This window comes from Mytilus galloprovincialis, chromosome 2 (genome assembly GCF_965363235.1).
Source record: "Mytilus galloprovincialis chromosome 2, xbMytGall1.hap1.1, whole genome shotgun sequence".
NCBI lineage: Eukaryota > Metazoa > Mollusca > Bivalvia > Mytilida > Mytilidae > Mytilus > Mytilus galloprovincialis.
Window position 1 is genome coordinate 46221690 of NC_134839.1, and position 24418 is coordinate 46246107.

The 24418-nt window shown below is 31.3% G+C and overlaps 1 protein-coding gene across 1 annotated transcript; it reads right to left on the minus strand.

The window, feature by feature from the left end:
* Positions 1–4532: 4532 nt before the first annotated feature.
* On the minus strand, positions 4533–23654 carry LOC143063692 (parafibromin-like). Its single transcript, XM_076236007.1, has 13 exons — positions 23487–23654; positions 21232–21337; positions 20642–20774; positions 17810–17865; positions 16466–16551; positions 15658–15883; positions 15189–15290; positions 14203–14275; positions 12532–12735; positions 11370–11457; positions 10205–10434; positions 9723–9864; positions 4533–6364 (listed from the first exon to the last, which is right to left on the minus strand). Exons 1-13 carry the CDS (start codon positions 23615–23617, stop codon positions 6328–6330), a joined length of 1614 nt encoding a protein of 537 aa, XP_076092122.1. The 5' UTR covers positions 23618–23654; the 3' UTR covers positions 4533–6327.
* Positions 23655–24418: the final 764 nt, after the last annotated feature.

Sequence of the window (24418 nt, forward strand, 5' to 3'; positions counted from 1 at the left end):
GGTGCATCTCTGATTACTGTTAGATTTGAATTAACATAAAAGATTTTTTTATTATAAGATTTACACTATTTTATAAAAATTTATTACACTGTTGTTGTATATATGATCTGTTATGACATCTGTATGTCAACTTTTTATTTACAACAGTTTAAAGTTTGTTGCAACTTTGTTTAAAATACTTATCTGTGAAAGTAATTGTTTATTTATGAAAAAAGTTAATAAGATTTTTGTATTTTTTATGATCCAATTGTATGAAGAAATGAATAAAGCATATTGTACATTATGACTATTCATGACAGTGAAATAGAAACTTTGTGTTCCAACTTTTAATTACCGGTATTAATTCCAGATTATTTCAAGTTTTTATTCAGTTGTTACAATATCTATCCATGCATTGCTTAGCATTTACCCATTGACAAATGTGGATACAAAACCCTACATGTGAACAAGACTTTAAAAAGTTTGTAATTGCTGCTTCTTTATCAAGTTTAAAAAATAGGACCAAAGGACTGATTGGTTTAGAGACAGAAAAAAGTGTCCAGATAGGGTAACATGTCTTACTATAATGTCAGTCTACAATCTGGAGGCTTAACATTTTAAGAATCTGACACATGAAAGTGGTAAACACTGTATATATCTATTTACCCCGTAACATGCTCTGAAATGTATTTCTTTAGTTTCTAGCTAATTTATAATTTCCCTGACCGGTTATTCTATTTGTATAACCAATGTGTTGCTTGTTTGATATTATTTCGTTCATTGGTTAAAAAAAATAAGGCAAAAATGCTGATGACTTGCATAAAAAGAACGCATATTTTGCAATTTTACAGATCAAAGGAAAAGGATGATAAGATTGTCGTGGGATTCATAAAAAAAAAAGATTCCACCACCGAATTTGTGTAAGAAGATATTTCTCAGCATATAAATTATAAAATATCTAAAACATTCAGCTTCAAATTTTAAATATAGCTGGTTAAAGTGGACAAACGTGGTATCACACTCAATACAGTGGTAGAACCTATATATTTCGTTCTTGCATCTGGACATGGAATAGGCACCAATCAATTAATATCATGAAAACACCAAGTGATTTCTGAGAAATCAGTAATGGCAGTCATATGGAAAATGAAAGAAAATAATATGTTAAATTATACCCCCACTTTAAAAAAGTTGTGGTATACTGTTTTACCTCTGTCTGTCCTTCAGTCAGTCCCATAAATATTTTCATCTCATCTTTCTTAGGAACTACAATAAGGATTTCTGAAATTTGATTTCAGGGTTTATATGAGTCAGCTATACCGTGTGATTCGTTTTCAGGTTCATCACTCAACAACTTCCTGTTTACCGAAGACTTGTATCATTTTACACATGATGGCCAAGTTAAACATTTTCATCACATTTGTCTTAGGAACTACAATACAAGGATTTCTGAAATTTAATTTCAGGGTTTATATAAGTCAGCTATACAGTGTGATATATTTGCAGATTCATCACTCAACAACTCTGTTTACCAAAATATTTGGGCTGGGGTATCATCAGTGAGCATAAGCTCACAATTTCACTTGTTTGAAACTAGAGAGAAAACATTGGGAAGATTTTTGAAAATCAAATTCAATAAAAGCTAAATCCTTTAGTAAAATCTAAAATTCCCTCCTACTTAAAAACGGTCATCCATCAGCTCATTTACGTATACCTCTTTCTGTGACTAAAAGTTCTTAACTGAAAATTACATTTTATAAATTTGGTATGTCCTAAGTGCTTTATGGATTTACCTTCATCAGGAAAGCTCACAAAAATACTGAACTCTGAGGAAAATTTAACGTCCCTAATCAAATGGCAAAATCAAGATAAAACATCAAACGAATGAACAACTGTCATATTCCTGACGTGGTACAGGCATTTTCTTGTGTAGAAAATGGTGGATTGAATCTGGTTTTATAGTGCTTTTAAGCCTCTCATTTGTATGACAGTCCCATCAATTTCCATTATATTGACAACGATGCTATTGAATCAAGGGTTCTAAATGATTAAGTTGATGTCATTCCTGGGTAAATTTTACAGATGCTCTGATTTGGGTGAAAATTGTGAAATATCTGTTTAACATGTGGCTACAAATATGTTCCATCTGTATTGCCTCAATCTTGTCTTGATATTACCAAAGTTTTACTTGCCATGAACATATGGCAGTATTGGAACAAAAACTTCTTATCCTTCTAAAGCATTTGAGTCCGACCTTCTTTTTGAAGGGGGTAAATGTTGCTCAATCTTTAGTCTTACTTGCCATGTTTTGTGGAGATTTGGTCTTTTTGGTCAAGGTATTGTTTAATTTTCTGAGGAATCTTCTATATCTTTTTAGTTTATTCATTAATAAACAAACTGTTACGTCACTCTTTTTGTAATTTGGATAGTATAATGCAAACATTGAAGTAAGAAGATCAACATTTATTTATGTAAACTATGCAAAACATTTAAAATCTATAAACCATGACTAAAGGTGCAGGGTCAAAAACCTTTATTGGTGTATCTTGATTAACTTATGCATAATAATAGCTGCAAAACATTTATTTAAGACTATGACTAAGTCTAAGGTGGCAGAGCCAAATAATCTCAATGGAAGAGATGTACCAATGCTAATACAACTGTATACCAAATTTCATTAACTTACCTCTAATGTTCCCCCTTAAACTGACCTTATCCCAAAATAAAACATGTTGGAGAGCCAAATAATCTCCATGGAAATGAGATGTACCAATGCTTATACAACTGTATACCAAATCTCATTACCTTACCTCTAATGTTCCCCTTAAACTGACCTTATCACAAAATAAAACATGTTGGAGAGCCAAATAATCTCCATGGAAATGAGATGTACCAATGCTTATACAACTGTATACCAAATTTCATTAACTTACCACTAATGTTCCCCCTTAAACTGACCTTATCACAAAATAAAACATGTTGGAGATCCAAATAATCTCCATGGAAATGAGATGTACCAATGCTAATACAACTGTATACCAAATCTCATTACCTTACCTCTAATGTTCCCCTTAAACTGACCTTATCACAAAATAAAACATGTTGGAGAGCCAAATAATCTCCATGGAAATGAGATGTACCAATGCTTATACAACTGTATACCAAATTTCATTAACTTACCACTAATGTTCCCCCTTAAACTGACCTTATCACAAAATAAAACATGTTTGAGATCCAAATAATCTCCATGGAAATGAGATGTACCAATGCTAATACAACTGTATACCAAATCTCATTACCTTACCTCTAATGTTCCCCTTAAACTGACCTTATCACAAAATAAAACATGTTGGAGAGCCAAATAATCTCCATGGAAATGAGATGTACCAATGCTAATACAACTGTATACCAAATCTCATTACCTTACCTCTAATGTTCCCCTTAAACTGACCTTATCACAAAATAAAACATGTTGGAGAGCCAAATAATCTCCATGGAAATGAGATGTACCAATGCTTATACAACTGTATACCAAATTTCATTAACTTATCACTAATGTTCCCCCTTAAACTGACCTTATCACAAAATAAAACATGTTGGAGAGCCAAATAATCTCCATGGAAATGAGATGTACCAATGCTTATACAACTGTATACCAAATCTCATTAACTTATCACTAATGTTCCCACTTAAACTGACCTTATCACAAAATAAAACATGTTGGAGAGCCAAATAATCTCCATGGAAGAGATGTACCAATGCTTATACAACTGTATACCAAATCTCATTAACTTACCACTAATGTTCCCCCTTAAACTGACCTTATCACAAAATAAAACATGTTGGAGAGCCAAATAATCTCCATGGAAATGAGATGTACCAATGCTTATACAACTGTATACCAAATTTCATTAACTTACCACTAATGTTCCCCCTTTTACTGACCTTATCACAAAATAAAACATGTTGGAGAGCCAAATAATCTCCATGGAAATGAGATGTACCAATGCTTATACAACTGTATACCAAATCTCATTAACTTACCACTAATGATCCCCCTTTTACTGACCAAATCACAAAATAAAACATTTAAAGTAATCAAAAGTTTCCAAGACACTAGACTAAGGGGCTGAGCCAAATAATCTTCATGAAAAGGGTTTGTGTCAAATCAGCTCCATCTGCATTTCAAATATCATTCACCTACTACTAGTGGTTCCCTTATGTATAACTGCTATAATTACTAATTACAAACTTATATTTCACAGCCACAGGAAACAAAACAAAAACCCATTTTTACTATCTTTTTCAGAAAAATCCTTTTGGCATATTTTTGAATTTCAAGATTTGAAAGATTTTTTTCTCAAACATTGAGTGTTTTTTTCTAGTCTTTACCTCACTCTATTATCACCAGGATAGCTAGACCAAAACATACCGGTAAGCCATTTGAATAAAATGTACAGTAAAAAGCCTGTTGTCAAATGATGCAAGGAAAATTAGTCCATTCCCAACTTATTTAAAGCAAATAATGCATATAATGAAAGCAGAAATACAAATAAAATTTCTCATATTTTATTCTTGTTCTCATTAATAACAAGAGGGTACAATTTTTCTGTGTCTGGGCATTACATGACACAAAAAATAAAATCTCAAAACATCTCTCACTTTTTCATACACTTACATCTTTTTCCACATGTACAACATCACTATCTCATACACACACTCCATTTATCATGTATATTCACATTCAACTGAATTATTCAATGTTGTTGTCATATTACAACCTTTAAATTATGCAGATAAGACTTGTGTTGACCAATGAATAGATGACATAATTTAGTCTTTCACAGAAAGAAGGCTGTTTCGCATTCCAGACATATTTTTACAAAACTATGATTAAGCTGCAAATAACATATATCAGACATGTCAGATGAGGCTAAAATCTAATATTTCAATGTAGAGAATTAAATTAAATGGGAATACTATTTTCATATTTTTTCAATTCTAAAAGACAGATTTCTCAGCTGAGCAGAATCAACGAAAGAAATCATAGATCCATACCATTATCAAGTAAAACTAGCTAGTTTAATTGATGAACAATGTTTACTTAATTGGCCTTCACTTGCTTTATTTTCAGCTATTTTATAATAAAAACACTGCTAAGGTTGCATGACAAGATTAAAATCTACATACAATATATAAGCTTCGCAACATAAACATCAGGGCAATATTATGTACAAATCTTTTATACATATTGACAATTTTCCCAAATTATTTACATATCAAGTTCATGTACATGGTAAGTACAGGGATTACACAATTATCAGGTTCGAAGACTGGAATTGGATGCAAGAAAAATTTATAACAAACTAATAAACAGAATCCAATGTATACTTTACACAGAAAATTTTCAATGAAACAATCAGAATTGCATTTATATTGAAAACATTTTTTTTCTCTCCATCGTTTACAACATTTGACAAGAGTACCGTCAATATATCAAGCCATTTAATCCAATGAACACCAGTTTTAACAAAACTACCACGATTTGGGAGGCCAAGAACCTATGAGCTGCCTATCATAAAGGACACAGAAAAATTGCATCAATAAATTTATGAAACTTTCACCTTGTGAAATTATTTAAAGAACAGGATATGAGACAATCTATGCAATGGTAGTTAAGTTCTGTACAACTTATGTTTGCATGACAAAACTTTTTTACCCTTCATATACTGCTAATATATTTAAGTATTTCCTTTTTTCCCATAAACTTAAATAAAATCCATTTAAATGCATTTTTCTTACTTCAATTAAATATGAAAATGAAGCAAATATAAACAATGCATTAATAAAGTGTCTGTGACAAAAGTGCAAACATACAGCATGTCTATGAATTCTCTTCTATTCATGTTCATCAGTTTGCTTAGTAAATTTACAGTTTATCTTTCACCCTGATTCAACAAAAACTTTCACACTACACATACCATTTTAAGGGTTCAAATAACAGACAATATTAGCTATCCATATGACAGATGTTTTATACCAATCGCTTTTTCATTGCATGCCATGAACACTTAGTGTGTATATCTGAATGACAATATTGTAATTATCAAATTGGGTATTTCTTTTTATCTTATTTACATAAGCAAGCTGTACAGGGTGCATGTCAAAACAAAAATTTAAAATAATAATAATGTCTTGGCTTATTGTCTTTTATCACCAATATTAGCACTTCTTTGATAATCTTCATCAATTTCCACAGCAGCTGACATCCAGATGATATATTTTAATACACTTTATCTCAGCAATGAGAATTTATGATTGTAAACACTGCAGTTTAATAATCACTTTTCAGCATCTCAAATGGGACTTATTCTTTGCCATAAACCTAAAATAGAAAGATAAAACTTCTGATTACGGTTCTAATATAATCATTGTCATAAGTATTATGAAAATGATGTTACAAATAACAATATTCTTAAGGATTTTTCCAGGTATTTGTAAAAAGCTCTGTGAAACCCTGCGTTTGCTGTTGTCTGTGTAAATCTGTATTGTTGACTGTATAAAGACTATTCATCAGTAAAATAAAAAAAAATTTAAATCAAAAGTTTTTCTTTAGATGTAATTTCTTGATCTTCAGGATTAGGGCTGTTCCAGAAAATACTATGTCCCCCCCAGGGACGGCACTTTTTTTTAACCCCCACCACCCACAGAAATAAAATTTAATTAGAACAGCACTCCCTTTGCATTTTGGTATTTCAAATACAACCACCCACATAATATTTAAAAAAATTGCCTTCCCTGGGGGGGACATAGTATTTTCTGGAACAGCCCTTAGATGAGGTCCAAGTTTTAAAACACACTGAATAAGGTTTTAATTTTTTTTAATCAAAAACTGTCTGCTAATGTTTACTTCAAAGAGTCCATCTAACACATAGATGCCAACCCCCTTTTGACACAATCAGTAACAAACTATCAAATTTTCCGTATTTTTGAAAAGTTTTCAGTAATCATTCATAAACGTGCATTTACCAATAAAAATTACTGACGAGTGGTTGCAAAGTGATGTACACTAAAATTTGTCATTTAACATGTTGTCTGTAGTATGTATTCCATTCATTAATTGTTCAGATGTTCTCGACTCAAACATTTTTGTTTTGTCAAGGAGAAGTAGAGAAAGGGGGAAAGCTACTTAATAAAATGCAAGTTTGCCTCTTCGGAAGTCAGTTAGTTATCCAACAATAGGTTGATAACTCCCGAGAAACCGGAAGCATTACATTGGCGTTTCCTAAATACTGGACCAGGACGGAAAAGTAATGATAAAAATCCGCGTTTTACAAAATTGAACGTCGATGATTGGGAATCCGTAACTATTCGACTTTGACCGTAATAGCGTAGTTTTTATCGCAAAATCGGAAAAACTATGGAAAAATCGTAATGGTTGGCATCTATGCTAACAGTAAAATATTGAAAAAAGCAATATATATCTATTTTCAAAATTTAATTTAAGGGGGCTCCTGGGTACAAATCAATTTTTTTTTCTAATATAGGATTTCGCTATATTTTTTTATAAATGAACTTAATCTATACTTAAAAGAAAAATGAAATAAAAAAATTGGGTCACCGTTCATTCAAGCTCACAATCTGCCTCTGGAAGAAGCATACATTTTTGTTAATGTCCTTTTTTTCTGTTGAGCTAATAGGAGAAATAGAGATAATATCGAAATAAAAAAATAACCTAATTACAGAAATCACTTAAATTTTACAATTATTTAGTTTATGTACAGCTTATTTGAAAACATTAATAAAAAATATAGGTCACCGATGAGTTAAAAAAGATATTTCAAATTTAATGCCAAAAAATGGCATTTTTGCACCAAAGGGAGATAATTTGGAGCTTTTTCAATGCTATAAACATTTTATGGTGACTTGAGAAACACCGATATCACTCAGATTACAATTCTACCTTGACAGGTAAGTTTGTATCTAGCCTATAAAATACTTATTTAGCCTTGAGAATTGAAAGGTCAGTTTATCCCATTCATACAAAAGAAGTTGGTAAAATTGGCTTCATGCCATTTACCTTGTCCAAAATTAAGGTCACTTTATTGTTATTGTGATATTGTTAAAGTACAAAAGAACCCTATATTCTGACCAATGCTTAAACTTTGTGCATCTTGATTCAATTGTTCAAAATATGTTAATGTTGAAATTTAGGGGTTACTTTCGGCCTTTTTTTTACGTGTTAGTTTTCTTTTCAGATATAAAAAAACTATCGGCTTTATAGAAATAGACTCTGCTTGCAGGTTCTCTTGTTTTTTGTTTACACCAAATTCTAAAGGATTATAATTTAGTTGCAAAATATTCTAAACGAGAGCTGATTTTTTTTTTATCTTTTAATGTGAATTGAAGGTTAAATAATTATAATGTGAATTAGAATGAAGAAAACATCTTGGTCCCAAAAAAAATCATCAATCAGGATATGAAATTCCAAATATTAATTTATTATACTAAAATCAGTTCATATAGAATAAACTTTTAAGATTTTATTGATTCCTTTTAAATTGAAATCTCAAGCCACTGTTTTGCAGGTTTAGATCATGCCCCAACAGAAAACCAATAAATATGACAGTACAATGTACTCTAAGCATTAACACATAAGGTCAGTGTGAAATAGACATCTAGGGCAGGAGCAAACTGTCAGTTATACCAAACCAGTTTGACTAGATCTCTAGTTTAAAACCAGTTTGACTAGATGTGTAGATTATTCTTGGAATAACAATGGTGTGGCCTATATTTTGACAAGGTAAATAACATGAGGACCTGGATGGGTTTTTTAATACCTGTATTCTTTAAAGTTTTAGGGCATTTTATTTTAATAGCCTTGAAATAACTCTCATTCTGTAAAATTCTCATGAAAATGATTTTACTATTTAGTCTTTCTGTTACAAGATTATTTATCAATTATGTTCATTGATCATGATTATATTATCAGTATGCCTTACAGTTACCTAAGTTACCTTTTTATTATGCACAGTTATTCTTTATACTTTTGCACTGCAGTAAATTATTCTCTATTCTTTATTTTGATGTTCATTTTCTATATTCTCTATTATTTTTTGTTGCTATAACATGTATTCTCTATTCTGTAAACCCCATTCTGACCCTCATAGGTAAACTTCTTTTGTATGCATGGGATAAACTGACCTTTCAATTCTCAAGGCTAAATAAGTATTTTATAGGCTAGATACAAACTTACCTGTCAAGGTAGAATTGTAATCTGAGTGGTATTGGTGTTTCTCAAGTCACCATAAAAGTCATCTGGGGTTGGTTTTTGTACCATATCATAAAGTAATAACTAACAGTGTAATAAATAAAATTTGTAATGAAAACATAAAGGTTTAATTTTTTGCTGAAATTTTTATAACCAAGAGCCACCTTAAAAAAATATTTCTTAAAGATATATTCAAAATTTAGCTCCATTAACTTTTACCACTTATAAAAAAGTTTCTGCCAAAATTTCATAAAATTAAAAGAAGGTTAGACAATGTAATTGATGTCTAACAAATTTTAACTCCAGACTGTATCTACATGTTAAAACTGCATAAAAATGTCCTTTTATTAGTAAAATACAGCTGTTGACAGAGAGAAATATAGATTATGAAATTTTTTTGTGTACCTTCCTCTTTATAATTAAAAGATACTCATATACTGGTGTGATTGACTGTATATTGTAAGAAACTTACTTGTCAAGAACTTCCCAAAATGTCTGAATGTGTGCTCTGTCTAAATGTCTTTTATTCCTGTCTAGATTGAGGACAGTCACATTCCATTTCTTTACATTGTTATCCAACGGTAAGTCAGACCATTTTATATGAAATGCTTTAACTGAAAATAAAAATAAACATGAAAGCAGAGATTTCAAATGTGATTCTTCATCTACAAAAAAAGTTTTATAACATTTTTAAGAGCAACTTTTAATTCTGTTATTAAGCGTAGCTAGACAAGAGGCCTTTCAGTTACTTGATGCATGGTCTTAATTAATCAACAGTACATTGAACAAGAGCACTCCATGGTCTCATATTGGTCTAAAAGAAAACACTGCCTTGTTATTATCCAACATCTTTCTACTGGAATATTCCTCTATCGCATGCAACTGCTTGCAAGTTCTACAATTAACATCGAGTTGTAAAACCTACACAAGAACTTATTAATTAAATGGACTTACCTTTAGCAAATATATCAACAGGGTTACCATTCCATGGCCATCCTTTAAACTGCCATGCTGGTCCCTGTACAAAAACAGCCACAACCCTATCCCAATCATCTTTACTCAATTTAGAAGCACTATCTATTATCCTGTATGGCACTGTTAACCCACCATTCTTCCGTCTCTGTATTAAAACTTCATTGTCACGTTTCGCTCCCTGCCCTTTCTTGTCATCCGTTGAAACAAATCTGAAACATATACATCATTTATCATATATTAATCTGATAAACATATTCACAATACATTTTTTTTTATTAAAGTATAAACATATACACCATATATCATATATTAATCTGAAACATAAACACAACACTAAACTGAAATGTATGCACCATACATCATGATTTATTTAAAGTGTTAATATACCCACCAAATATCTTAAATTAAAGCGTAAACAATTTGGTTTTTTTGACAACTAGTCAATGAAATTTCACCCTTACTCTAAAAGAAGTGGGTTATATTGCAAATACCTTGTCTGTCATCACAAACTGTAATATGTAAAGTAAGATAGTTTCAAAGTCAAAATATCATGACTGAGGGGGTAGGCCAAATAATTTCCTGGGAAATGAGATGTGTCAATGCTAATTCAACTGCCAACCAATCATTTATTACTCATTGATCTACCACTAGAGGATCCCCTTGAACTGACCTACAATAAAACTTCCCAAATGAGTTGTTTAGCCAAGAATCTTGAAAGGAACATAGTATTTATATTATGGAAACTGTGTCTTTTTTTATCAGTTCTTTTAAAACAATAAAGTGGTTTAATGTAAATCGATTCGAGCGTCACTGATGAGTCTTTTGTAGACGAAACGTGCCACTGTGGTATATAACAAATATAGTCTTGGTATCTATGATGAGTTTATTTATCTAAGCATTTGTAAATGGTATACCTTTGTATTTAAAGATACTTGTATCATATGAACAAAACGAGATATGGAGTATTTGTCATGAGACAGCTACATTACAACCATTTTTCTTTATGTGTCTGATTCAAAACTCAATTCATATCATCTTTATTCTTATATTCTAACTCATATTTTTCCACGGACTATTTAGACTATATAAAACACCTCAGAATCCATTTTGAACTATTTACTTGTATATACTTTGCTCAACTTACCTAAATTCCTGTAACATATCTTTAGCATTAAACATAGTGATGAGGGATGTGAGAGCTGCTGGAATAATGATGATTGGTGTTCGAGATCCTTAAAAGATAAATAAAACATTTAACTTGACTTCAAAACATCTTTTATTTTTTTTACGTTCTATTCACAATTATGCATATGTATTTCATTAGTACAGTAACATCTTCTTATAGCTATTAAACAACATGTCATAAAGTTCTTTTAAAACATTGCAATTTAATCATTTGATACCATGGCTGTTAATTAGGGGTTTTAATGAGATGTTCCTCACAGCCTGAATCGCTCGCATGTCAAAAGTTGAAAAAACTCCAGTTTGTAAAAAATTGTCTTTAAGCAATTACAATGTACTACTATAAGAGATCAGCTAATGCATGTAATGGTTTCTATCATATAGACATTCTTATAGATCTTGTATACTGATAGTTTTATGCTGCTATAAAAGTTGCTACTCATCTATTATAATTTTCAAGATCAGAGGCGCTAATATTTGAAAATGATTAGAAACTTCATCTTATATAGGCAATAACTGAATTTCAATCGATGAATGGATCTGACCAAGCCATTGAATACCATCATGGATATCAGAAACTATGAATTGAAGAGTAAAAAGAACTATTTATTCCACACTAGTATCTTACCTTTCTTTTGACTAGGAAGTGGTCTAGCCTGTGATATTGGCCATTCTAAACTAGTCTTTTACCTTTCTTTTGACTAGGAGGTGGTCTAGCCTGTGATATTGGCCATTCTAAACTAGTCTTTTACCTTTCTTTTGACAAGGAGGTGGTCTAGCCTGTGATATTGGCCATTCTAAACTAGTATTTTACCTTTCTTTTGACTAGGAGGTGGTTTAGCCTGTGATATTGGCCATTCTATACTAGTATTTTACCTTTCTTTTGACTAGGAGGTGGTCTAGCCTGTGATATTGGCCATTCTATACTAGTAGTTTACCTTTCTTTTGACTAGGAGGTGGTCTAGCCTGTGATATTGGCCATTCTATACTAGTATTTTACCTTTCTTTTGACTAGGAGGTGGTCTAGCCTGTGATATTGGCCATTCTATACTAGTATTTCATCTTTCTTTTGACTAGGAGGTGGTCTATGCTGTGATATTGGCCATTCTATACTAGTATTTTACCTTTCTTTTGACTAGGAGGTGGTCTAGCCTGTGATATTGGACGTGAAACTTGTTGTGGTGTCTGATGTGGTGGTGTTTGTGATGGCAGTGATGGTTCTTTAGGTTTTTCTGGTTTCTCTGGTTTTCTAGATGATTCTTCTGTCACATGTTTCAATGCCATTCCGTGAAACGACTGCATGGTATCAATATTGAAACCCTCAGTTTCTGGAAAAGAAAATAAGGTTAAGCCACATGATTTAGAAATAACTGTTTAACAGGCAACCACAGTCATTCAAAATTCACAAAGACCTTCACTAAAAAAAGATAACAAAATTTATAACATGCATTGGAAGACTTCATCTGTTACATGTGCAATTCATTAATAATCCTGGTTTTGTTTATCAAAAAAGATTCAACAAATTTTGAGTTATACTATAAGTGATTGTTTTAAAAATTCGTAAGGGTTCCACGGAACCCAGTGTCTCGCCTACTTTTGCTGTTAATCGCAGACAACAAAAATGAGGAAAAACATCAATAAAAATTTCCCTCTCGATACTGTCTTTTGATTGAAAGAAGATTCCAAGTTTGGTAATAAATCCAGGATAGTTTATGAATCTAATAAATGTTTTATAAACTTCAACTGCAGACTGTATGTAATGTTAACTGGAAGTCCATTTATAAGTAAAATACGGAAAAAAGTCAATTTTTTTTTTACAAAATTTACTTCTGAATAATATCTTATGATCAGAAACAAGCTTAGTTTGGAAGAAATCCAGGATAGTTTAAGAACATTATAAAAAAATTTTAAAACTTAAACCACAGAGTGAATGTTTTGTTTCTGGCAAAAAAACTAAGTCCATTTATAAGTAAAATACGGAAAAGTGGAAATTTATTTTTACAAAATTTTCTTCTTGTTATTATCTCATGATCATATACAAGCTTCTGTCCAAGTTTGGTACAAATCAAGGATAGTTTATGAAAGTTATTAAAATTTAAAAAACTTTAACCACAGAGTGAATGTAATGTTTCCTCGCAGAAAAACTAAGTCCATTTATAAGTAAAATACGGGAAAATATAATTTTATTTTTACAAAATTTACTTCTGGACTTTCTTATGATCATAAACAAGCTTCTGTCCAAGTTTGGTAGAAATTCAGTATAGTTTAAGAAAGTTATTAAAATTTCAAAAACTTTAACCACAGAGTGAATATTTGTGGACGCCGCCGCCGACGGACTGTAGGATCGCTTAGTCTCGCTTTTTCGACTAAAGTCGAAGGCTCGACAATAATACTGTAATTCATTAGATTATATGAGAAACAGCAATATTAATAAAGGTGCTACGATATTTCCATATCCATATATTTTCTTTCTGAAATGGTATTATTAAGTTTTAAATAAGTTCAAGTGTAAACACATTTAAGTATAATGAAATCTGAATTCACAAGAAATATGAGCTTTATTGACCTTTAATTATAATCATTTAATAATATATCAAATTTTATGATATTTTTAAAACATTCAAGTTTTGATTTTAATATACCAATTTATTTTGCCCATCAGCATAATGCTTATTCATTTTAAGCCAGGATATTATAAGTTATATAATAGAAACAAATGTATTATGTGTCACTGATTACAAAGCATTTTGGCTATGTGACCTATGAAATCTAGTTTAGTCTGATGTAAAACCCACCTGCTTTGCCTTTAAATCTCTCCTGATCGTATCTACTGTAAGCTGCCACTTGTGGAGCAGGTCTTGGTTGAGACTGAAATTAATATTAAAATTTCCAAAAATCAGTCCTCTGCAGTTGTTTTTTTTTTTAATAAAATTTAGACATTTTAAGAAAGTGTCTTCATTAGTTAAGGAAAAGTTGTATGTATGAGTGATTTAATTGTTTACTTATTTGAGTGATTTTCTTTACATTTCACATCTTTTGTATATAAATAAAATGTAATAAAAGTGCCTAGTAATGAAGCTGAAAATCACACAAGTTATGATTGTTAACTTTTATAGACCTTGTTATCATATAAACAGAAAAATATATTTGATATAAATTATTTCTAAATTTCATTGCTTAAAACAAAGGGAGCGGATTTATGTGTCTGTCCCAAAGTCAGACGCCTGTAGTTGAGTAGTTGTTGTTGGTTCATGCTGTCATCATATGTTGTATTTTATAAATAAGGCCATTCTTCTTGTTTATAAAATATTTCAAAATTTTCATGTCAAAGCCTTTTATAGCTAACTATGCAGTATGAGTCTTTTTTCATTGTTGTCAATTTGTTAAAGGCCCTAAGATAACCTTTAATGGCTTTTATCTTCATCAAATGAACTCTGGTAGATAGTTGTCTCATTGGCAATCATGCCACACCTCCTTGTTGAAGGCCCTATGATTACCTATAATTGATTTTATCTTCATTATCTGAACTCTGGTAGATAGTTGTCTCATTGGCAATCATGCCACACCTCCTTGTTGAAGGCCCTAAGATAACCTATAATTGCTTTTATCTTCATTATCTGAACTCTGGTGGATAGTTGTCTCATTAGCAATCATGCCACATCTCCTTTTTGAAGGCCCTATGATAAACTAAAGCTGTTTTTATCTTCATCGTCTGAACTCAGGTGGATAGTTGTCTCATTGGTAATCCTCTCAAATCTCCTCATTTTATAATCATACTTACTGCTGACGGTGTGTGTGATGTGTGACTTGATTTATGTTTTTGTGATCCTTCTTCTCGAGCTTTTATAGACTGAAGTATTCCAAAAATGTTCTTTGCAAAACTCTACAACAGAAACAGTATCAAAACTCAATCAAATGTATGACAATAATGCAAAATATATGTGTACTTATTTCACTTTGTAAGAATAACTTTGAAAATGGCAATTTGTGTACATTACCACATTATCAAAGGGAAACTGTATACAAAAGAATAGAAAATTTCATTAGTTCTTGAAAATGTTCAATAAGATATTATATTTTAAAAGTTATATTTGTTTGTTTCCTTGATTTTCCACAATTAAACTACCAGCATTTTGAAACCTTTGATGCAAAAGATTTGTCATTTCTTATACCGTGAATGTAACTGAAATATCAATTTAAAAATATAACAAAAGTAATTTTTAAATCAATATTTTTAGGGGTATACCAACTTTTGCATTGCTTTGCAGTATTGTTGTTCTTGTTCTCCACAGTCTTTCTCTACTGACAATATCCCTTGTAACATCAACTTCAGCATCTACGAAGCTACTATGTTCTAATGGTCCAGGTTGTATGTCAGCATCATCTACCTTTATCATAGATCTTTTTTTGGCCCATCTCTTAGCTTTAATGGCTGCAATTCTCTCCAATGGCATAGCCTCTGGGAGGGAGGAAGAACTGAAAATAAATAGTTATACTTATAGATTATCATTTATCATCTCAACAAGATTGTTTTTCTCACTTGAGCAGGTACAGGAAATTTGAGAAAAGCAATGGAGTTGATGATGACCAATGATAATCTGTTTACCGCTATTCTACCTATGACGATGTTGTTAATTTCATATACAACAGGCATGTGTGCCTTTATTTCTAGTGATAATTTTCATATCACTCTACTGTTCTGTAAAAAGAAATTATCAGTCAGTAAGATCAAAGGAAAAATCTGTCAAATAGCGGTAAATTTTGCTTATTACAAAATCTATGAAAAATTATGGATATTCAGACTATGGTTTAAAGCTCTTCAAACCTGCCTTCAAATGTGATTTAATAGTTTTAAAAAGACATATTAAATATCATTGAAGATTCATCTTTGTTGGTGTCATGTCAGGCTTGTTAAAATAAATGCCTTGTGCTTAATCAAAAATAATGAAAAACAAGTCTATAGAACTTTTTATGATTATTTTGTCAAGTAAATCTTTGATAAACTTTTGCTACTATCCAACAGACTATTGAAATGGCTAAAAGTAACTTTATTCTTACGCTAATTGTGCAGGTTTTACTGCTGTTTCTCTTGGAGCGTCCATCTTTCTGGCCCATATAATTTTGTCTTGTAGAACTTTTTCTTCCTATCAACACACAAAAAATACTGTTCAATTTGCAAATGTACATGTATTATAGACAAGAACTTACAGGATGAGTCTTCCTGCCATTATATACTATATATAGCTATCACCTAATATTGCAAAAAGTTCCATTATTTCCTCTTTATCTTGTAAGATAGAGATTATATTCCTTTAAGCACATCCTCAGTAGTATTCTACAACTGTGTAAAGATTCATCAATACCCATTCTCTTTGTTAGAACGAATTGCTTCAAAGCAAACAAAGAAACAACAACAAACTATGAATCCTGGGTAATAAAAAAGATTTTTTTACATTAATAAATTTTTTTTTCAATTAGATTGCATATGCTGTAAATAAATTGTATCGATTAATTGTGCTGTTTTGTAGCAGTCAGTTTATTAAGGTGGTTCAGGGAGATAACTCTTTAAATCAGTTATGTGTTTGTTAAAGTCAAGTTTCATCAATGTTTTTTAAGTATTTACCTGAAACAGATTGGAAATAATCTATGTAACCTAGAAGCTTAGAATATATTTATGAAAATGGTTGACACAAACGTACTGATGATTTTAAGAGTTATTTCCCTTAACCTAGGTCTACCTCCTGTGGACAAAGCTGAAGTGTCCCGGAGAAAACCACTGAAGGTAAATTGACAATCCTAGCAAATTAAGATTGATGTTGAATGCACCTGCCACATACCAGATTTGAACTCATAACCTCAGTGTTGACAGGCTAGTGATACAATAGTTGGACTACTAAGACCACTTAGCTTGGACTCTAAATATAAGGGGGGATAGGAGGGGTCCTGATCCCGAAATCCCGGACTTAAAAAACGAAATCCCGAGGTCCCGAATTTAAATAAAGTAAATCCCGACGTCCCGAAATCCGAAAAAACAGGATTCCCGGATCACGAAAGGGTCAATCCCGAAATCCGGAGCTTAAAAAGACCGGATCCCGGAGTCCCAATAAAGGTCCTATCCCCCCTCAAATATGAAAGACAATTTTGATAAACTAAAGTATACATATAAAACGGATGCTTTTAACTTTTTATTCAATGCAGAAAACACAAGATAATTTCAAAGTTGTAACTCAACTATGCTGTAGTAAATTAAAACCACATTAAATAAAAACAAAGATAATGGGTACAATTTTTCAAATGGTCTATTGTACTAAATGCCTTGAGGAAGATTTTATATTGCAATTTTCACTACTTTTTTTAAGAAAAAAAACTAAATATTTAATATAAATGTTCTCCAAATGTTACCTCAAGTCTTGGTTTCTTCTTATCTGCCTCTCCTGCATCTTCTGCAAATCTTTTGACTAAAATAGAAACATATTTAATTAATTCTTGAATGATTAAACGTTAATACATGTATATTATTTTTCATAATTTCTTGTATTTTAAGATCAGATAAAAATTGTTAGACATGTAAATGAACAAGAGGCTCTCAAGAGCCTGAATCGCTCACCTGAATTTTTTTGGTTTAATCTCTCATCAATGATTATTTTGGCTTTTCAATTTATTTAAATGTTCTTTGAATCGTCCTATTTTCTTCAAAAGCAAAAAAAAATCATTTTCTCCTATGTTCTATTTTAGCCATAGGAGCTATGTTTCTTGACATACAAGGAAATGAAATATAAAATTTATACTAGATACTCTGAAACTCTGAAACTCATTTAGCCTAAGTTTGGCTGAAATTGATACAGCAGTTTCATAAGAGAAGATTTTTTAAAGTAAGTCAACATGATGAACAAATTGTGAAAAAAGTCTTTAAAGGGCAATAACTCCTAAAGAGGTCAATTGACAATTTTGGTCAAATTGACTTATTTGTAGATCTTACTTTGCTGATCATATTTGCTGTTTACAGTTTATCTTTATCTATAATAATATTCAAGATAATGACCAAAAACTGCAAAATTTCCTTAAAATTACCAATTAAGTGGCAGCAACCCAACAATTGGATGTTTGATTCATCTGAAAATTTCAGGGCTGATAGATATTGACCTAATGAACATTTTTACACCATGTCAGATTTGCTCTTAATGCTTTCGTTTTTGAGATATAAGCCAAAAACTGCATTTGACCCCTATGTTCTATTTTAAGTAACGGCAGCCATGTTTTTTGACGGATCAAAAATCAAAGCACACACTTTGTGCAGGATAATCTAAGGAACAACCATGCTAAGTTTTAACCAAATCCATTCAGTAGTTTCAGAGGAGAAGATTTTTTAAAGTTAGCAAATATGATGAACAAATTGTGAAAAATTGTCATTAAAGGACAATAACCCCTTAAGGGGTCAATTGACAATTTTGGTCATATTAACTTATTTGTAGATCTTACTTTGCTGATCTTTTTTGCTGTTTACAGTTTATCTTTATCTATAATAATATTCAAGATAATGACCAAAAACTGCAAAATTTCCTTAAAATTACCAATTAAGTGGCAGCAACCCAACAACTGGATGTTTGATTCATCTGAAAATTTCAGGGCTGATAGATATTGACCTAATGAACATTTTTACTCCATGTCAGATTTGCTCTTAATGCTTTCGTTTTTGAGATATAAGCCAAAAACTGCATTTGACCCCTATGTTCTATTTTAAGTAACGGCGGCCATGTTTTTTGACGGATCAAAAATCAAAGCACACACTTTGTGCAGGATAATCTAAGGAACAACCATGCTAAGTTTTAACCAAATCCATTCAGTAGTTTCAGAGGAGAAGATTTTTTAAAGTTAGCAAATATGATGAACAAATTGTGAAAAATTGTCATTAAAGGACAATAACCCCTTAAGGGGTCAATTGACAATTTTGGTCATATTAACTTATTTGTAGATCTTACTTTGCTGATCTTTTTTGCTGTTTACAGTTTATCTTTATCTATAATAATATTCAAGATAATGACCAAAAACTGCAAAATTTCCTTAAAATTACCAATTAAGTGGCAGCAACCCAACAATGGTTTGTTTGATTCATCTGAAAATTTAAGGGCTGATAGATCTTGACCTAATGAACATTTTTACCCCATGTCAGATTTGCTCTAAATGCTTTCGTTTTTGAGATATAAGCCAAAAACTGCATTTGACCCCTATGTTCTATTTTAAGTAACGGCGGCCATGTTTTTTGACGGATCAAAAATCGAAGCGCACATTTTGTGCAGGATATACTAAGGAACAATCATGTTAAGTTTCATTCAAATCCATTCAGTAGTTTCAGAGGAGAAGATGTTTGAAAAATTGTTAACGACGACAGACGACGACGACGACGACGACGGACGCCAAGTGATGAGAAAAGCTCACATGGCCTTTTAGGCCAGGTGAGCTAAAAATTGGTTACCTTTCAAATAAGCAGAAACTTTCTGTTTTTATGAAGGAAATTGTGCTAGTTTTTAACTTAAATATTCACTGTATGCCAGTTGGTAATGCAGTTTGTACCAATGATTACTTCTGCTTGAGACATTGTAAAAAGATACTTTTAGGTTTTTTTATGGAGATCTTTGTTAGAACATTTAAAAACTGATGTTTAATATTGTTTATATATATTGAGACCTGAGAAATTAACTTTTTGCATTAATACAAATGAAAGACGGATGATGGATGAATGGCTGTTTAAAAGTGTTCAGTGGCAAATCGAATGCCTTTTTTAGAACCAAAGAATGTGATATCCTTTGTAGTCATGGTAGTAATTGTACTTGATTGACTAGCTGAGCTAGAAATTGTATAAAGTGCTAGCAGCTCACAAGGCAACAGTCTGCAGAAAGACATGTCAACTCACTTGGACACTTTTTCTTTCTCCTGGCCGACCAGTCTTTGTTCTTACTTGTAAATGTGGCATACTTAGCAGAGAAAATGCAAATACAAATGTTCAAGTCTTTGATGTAACCTGGCTGGGTATGGAACCGATGACCAGCTGCACTTCATGTGAGCATACTCTCACGAAACCAATGCGGCCCAACGAGAAAAAAAAATCTTGGTCTCTGTTTAAATCTTTGCACTCACAGATAACATAGTTTCCATGATATTATGTAGGACAAAGATTTTAATTTATTTCTTTCTTTCCTTCAGGTTTTGTACAAAAAAAAGAAATTTTTGCAATACCTTGTGCAGGTCTCTGAAGTGGAATTTCCAATGGAGCACTTTTGTCAATGTTAGTAGAACTTTGAGTTTCTCCATTTAAGTAGGCAAGTAGATCTTTTCTATCAGGACGACGCACAACAGGTACAGAGGCAGCCTACAAAATTGTTTAATATTCAAAAATGAAAACAAAATACATATTTTCTTTTCAACATGATAAAAATGTTTGTATGTATTTTAAGTCACAATAAAACTGTACTGATCAATGTACAATGGTGAATTCATTTCCTATGAAAATTTGTGAAATTTAAATTAAACTTAGAAAAAGATATTTATTGTGGATAAGAATTGATATAAATGATATTAAAAGAAGAAGGCAATATATTAATGGAACAGTAGCCTTATCATGCTTATTGCTGTTCCTCAATTGATAAATTAAACTAAAGTTATATTCAACTACAAAAATGTACTTCCATGTAATGGGAAAATAAATCACTTGCAAAAATAATTTGGTTTGCAGTACATATATCCACTTTTTAAAAATCTCAATCAAAGAGTTAAAGTGAAGAGGAATTGGGATATAACAAATGCCAGAGAAATGGTAGATTACTTACAGCTGCCTCTCTCACATACAATGGATGCTGTAGCTGAACATTTCTCAACAAAAACAAAATGCAATCAAGTGTGTAATACTCTTTTGTGACGCCATCTTTTCCAGTTCTGAAATATATACACATGATACAATTATATTTTACAAAAGGTAGAAGACCTACATTGTAGATACTTCAGATAATTTGCTTTATAATAAAAAAAAAGTTATCTCCGTCATGCAAAGCTCTGATTCCTTGCCCAACTTAGGCTATACTTTTTTGTCCTTTTAGATTTATAGCACTTCATCTTTTAATAAGCTTTGGCTATGGAATTTCAAATATTTTGGCCTGAAGCATCACTGAAGAGACATTGTTGAAATGACATCTTGTGCAGAAAAGCTGGCACCATTCATGTTATTACTTACACTGGGTTGATACCTTTGCTAGTGGACTGATAAATTTTTATTTGGAATAAGTACATGTAATCTTAACCAAAAAATTAAATGTATTCTTGTTATTATTAAATAGTCTTTTTGTTGCTAAATTATTCTTCTTGTCGCTAATAATAAAGACCCACTGATAGAGCTTTGGATTTTCAAATATATGGTAACAATTGTATCACTGAAGAGACATTGATTGTCGAAATGTGTATCAGGCACAGAAAGATTGGTACCTTTTATGTTATTACATATATACATATAAAATTAAGAAGATGAGGTATGATTGCCAATGAGATAACTCTCCAAAACGACCAAATGACACAGAAATAAACAACAATACACATGTAGGTAACCATATGGCCTTCAACATGTACATTTGTACATGTAAGATTCATTTTTTTGCTTTGTTTTTAAAATTTTTATATATCCTAGTATTATCGGTTCTCAATAGTGTAACAAACATTTGCTCCAAGGTGCCAGTTCTTCAAATAAATGTGGTCAAAGTTGATAGTGTTAATCTAATAGAGACTTTTATTCATTTCCCATATTCCTCATGATTTTCTCTTGCGTAAATCGAGAAAAAATCAAAATATCTGTTGTTGTGCTCAATTTTGACATTGTGTGCAATATGTCATCAGTTATCAATAGTTGTAAAAAGCATAGTAGGGTAAGCATGTTTGATATTAATAAGAGATTTAAAGTTAAACAAATTGAAGATAAGTTTCAATTATATAATTAAGTATCATTGGTCTCTAGAAACAAATATTATTTTATGAATTTTAGCCTTATTGATCAAGTAAGGCATCTTTAACAGATATCATAGGAATTATCAGTCAAGGACAAAAATATGCATTGAATATTAATCTTTAATATATTTTAAAAGATGATTTTAATTATTGAAATAATTCTTATACATATATGTTATAACATGTTGTCACACTGACAGCTGTTATTAATATTTATTGTCACAGCAACAATATTTTAAGGGCATTACTTTTCCGATAATTGAATTGAATTAAATTTTAAAGTTCATAAGATATGGCCCAAACTACGTTCCATAGATTCTTTTCCATAGCAACGTCACACCACATCTAACAATGTGTATTACGTATGTTGACGACCTTCTTTTCGAGCTAAGTTTTGTTTACATTTGAAAACGTGCTATTTATGAACCAAGGGGATAAAGTTGGGATTGTTTTGGGAATAAGGAAAAGTAGGTTAAAATCATAAAATATTATTTTTACTGTTGTTCCATGTCTGAAAACTTGAAACAGTGAAATTATTGCTTGCTTGAAGCGAGATTTTATTGTCCTTGAAATACTGACAAATAGAAAACATGTGCGATTTCGTGAACTGCATTGTACTTCTACTTTAACCATGCGCATTGCTATCAAGAACAGATGACTATGCGATACATATAGATGTAGCATATGTCAGATCGACAGAAAATGATGTCAATGAGCAGAAGCAACTGGTACAATTGCAAACTAGTGCTCATGTGAACTCATACCACTGCAAACTCATGGTCCTCAAAACTCTCCAAAATAAAAATAAGATGTGGTATGACTATGAAGTATGATTGCCAAATTATTTTGTACATGAGACGACTCACCGTCTTTCAAAAAAGTTAACAAATTTAGTTCACTGTACGACCATTAACACTGAGCAATATTCCCTTTTCACATGGGAGCTATAACAGGTCCACGTGGGGTATTGTTTAATTAGCAGTAATTTTAATCAGTTGGCTACAGTTTGTATACTTTTTTCAAGTTTTCTGCAGTCAGTCTGATATTGTTATGTTTACCTTTTGCTTATTCACTGATCGCAAATATTGCTTACCCCCAAATGACGTAATTTGTTTTAACTGTTTTTGGCCATGCTAAATCGTTAAAAATAACTTGGTCATCCTTCTCTATAATATCCTTTTTGTTGATATTATACTGACGTAAAATGCTTAAAACGTCAGCCATTGCTGCAAGATCGGAAATGCTATTGTAATCTCAAAAATAACGATTTTAACGATCGCAAATATTAGAAATAAAACTGTGCAGGATTTTTATATTAAAAAATGCTTGAATGCTTAATATGTGAATTTTAAAGGTCAATTTTGTAAGTTATAATAAAAGTTTCTTTTGTTCAAAGAGTACTAAAACTGAAGACCACTTTCAGGTTTGTGAAATGTATAGGTAATGACGTACCCTTGAATGACCCAAATTAAAATTTACGTTTTATTGAGGATCATAATATATTCTTAATCATGTACAAAAAAAATACTACAAGTTTACAACCATGATACACGATTCGGTTACTTAAAGTATATAAATTATCTTATTGTCTATGTACTATATACTGTTTAATGTTACCAAATACCAAAAACTGTTACACAGCGAATACACAAAATCAAAATGTAAATTAAATCTAAACAAGAGAATACTAGAACGTCTTTATTTGAAACAACCCGAATATTTCCCCGCTGTATACTCTCCTACGTTCGATGACCCACCATAAAACTGCATGATATTAATTGGGTTATTAAAATAGTAGCATACATTTTCCTTTTCAATTGAATAGTGAGGGCCCTCATGGGGTTTTTGATTATGTGATTACTTGGCCGTTTTTTTAATGATTATTTGATTATTAAGCCAAATATTTCATGATTATTTGATTACCTAGGACTGTATTTTTAGTTTATGATTATTTGATTACTAAAGATAAGCAAATATTTAATGATTATGTGATTATTTTGGCAAAAAAATGGTGATTATGTGATT

What these genes read in the sequence shown, in the direction of transcription:
- LOC143063692 (XM_076236007.1), bottom strand. Translation starts at nt 23,617, where the DNA reads ATGGCTGACGTTTTAAGCATTTTACGTCAGTATAATATCAACAAAAAG. An exon ending in ACAAATTACGTCATTTGGGG is followed by an intron (nt 21,338 to 23,486) that starts GTAAGCAATATT and finishes TATATATTTCAG; the next exon opens with AACTGGAAAAGATGGCGTCA. An exon ending in TTTTGGGAAGTTCTTGACAA is followed by an intron (nt 6,365 to 9,722) that starts GTAAGTTTCTTA and finishes TTTCTATTTTAG; the next exon opens with GTTTATGGCAAAGAATAAGT.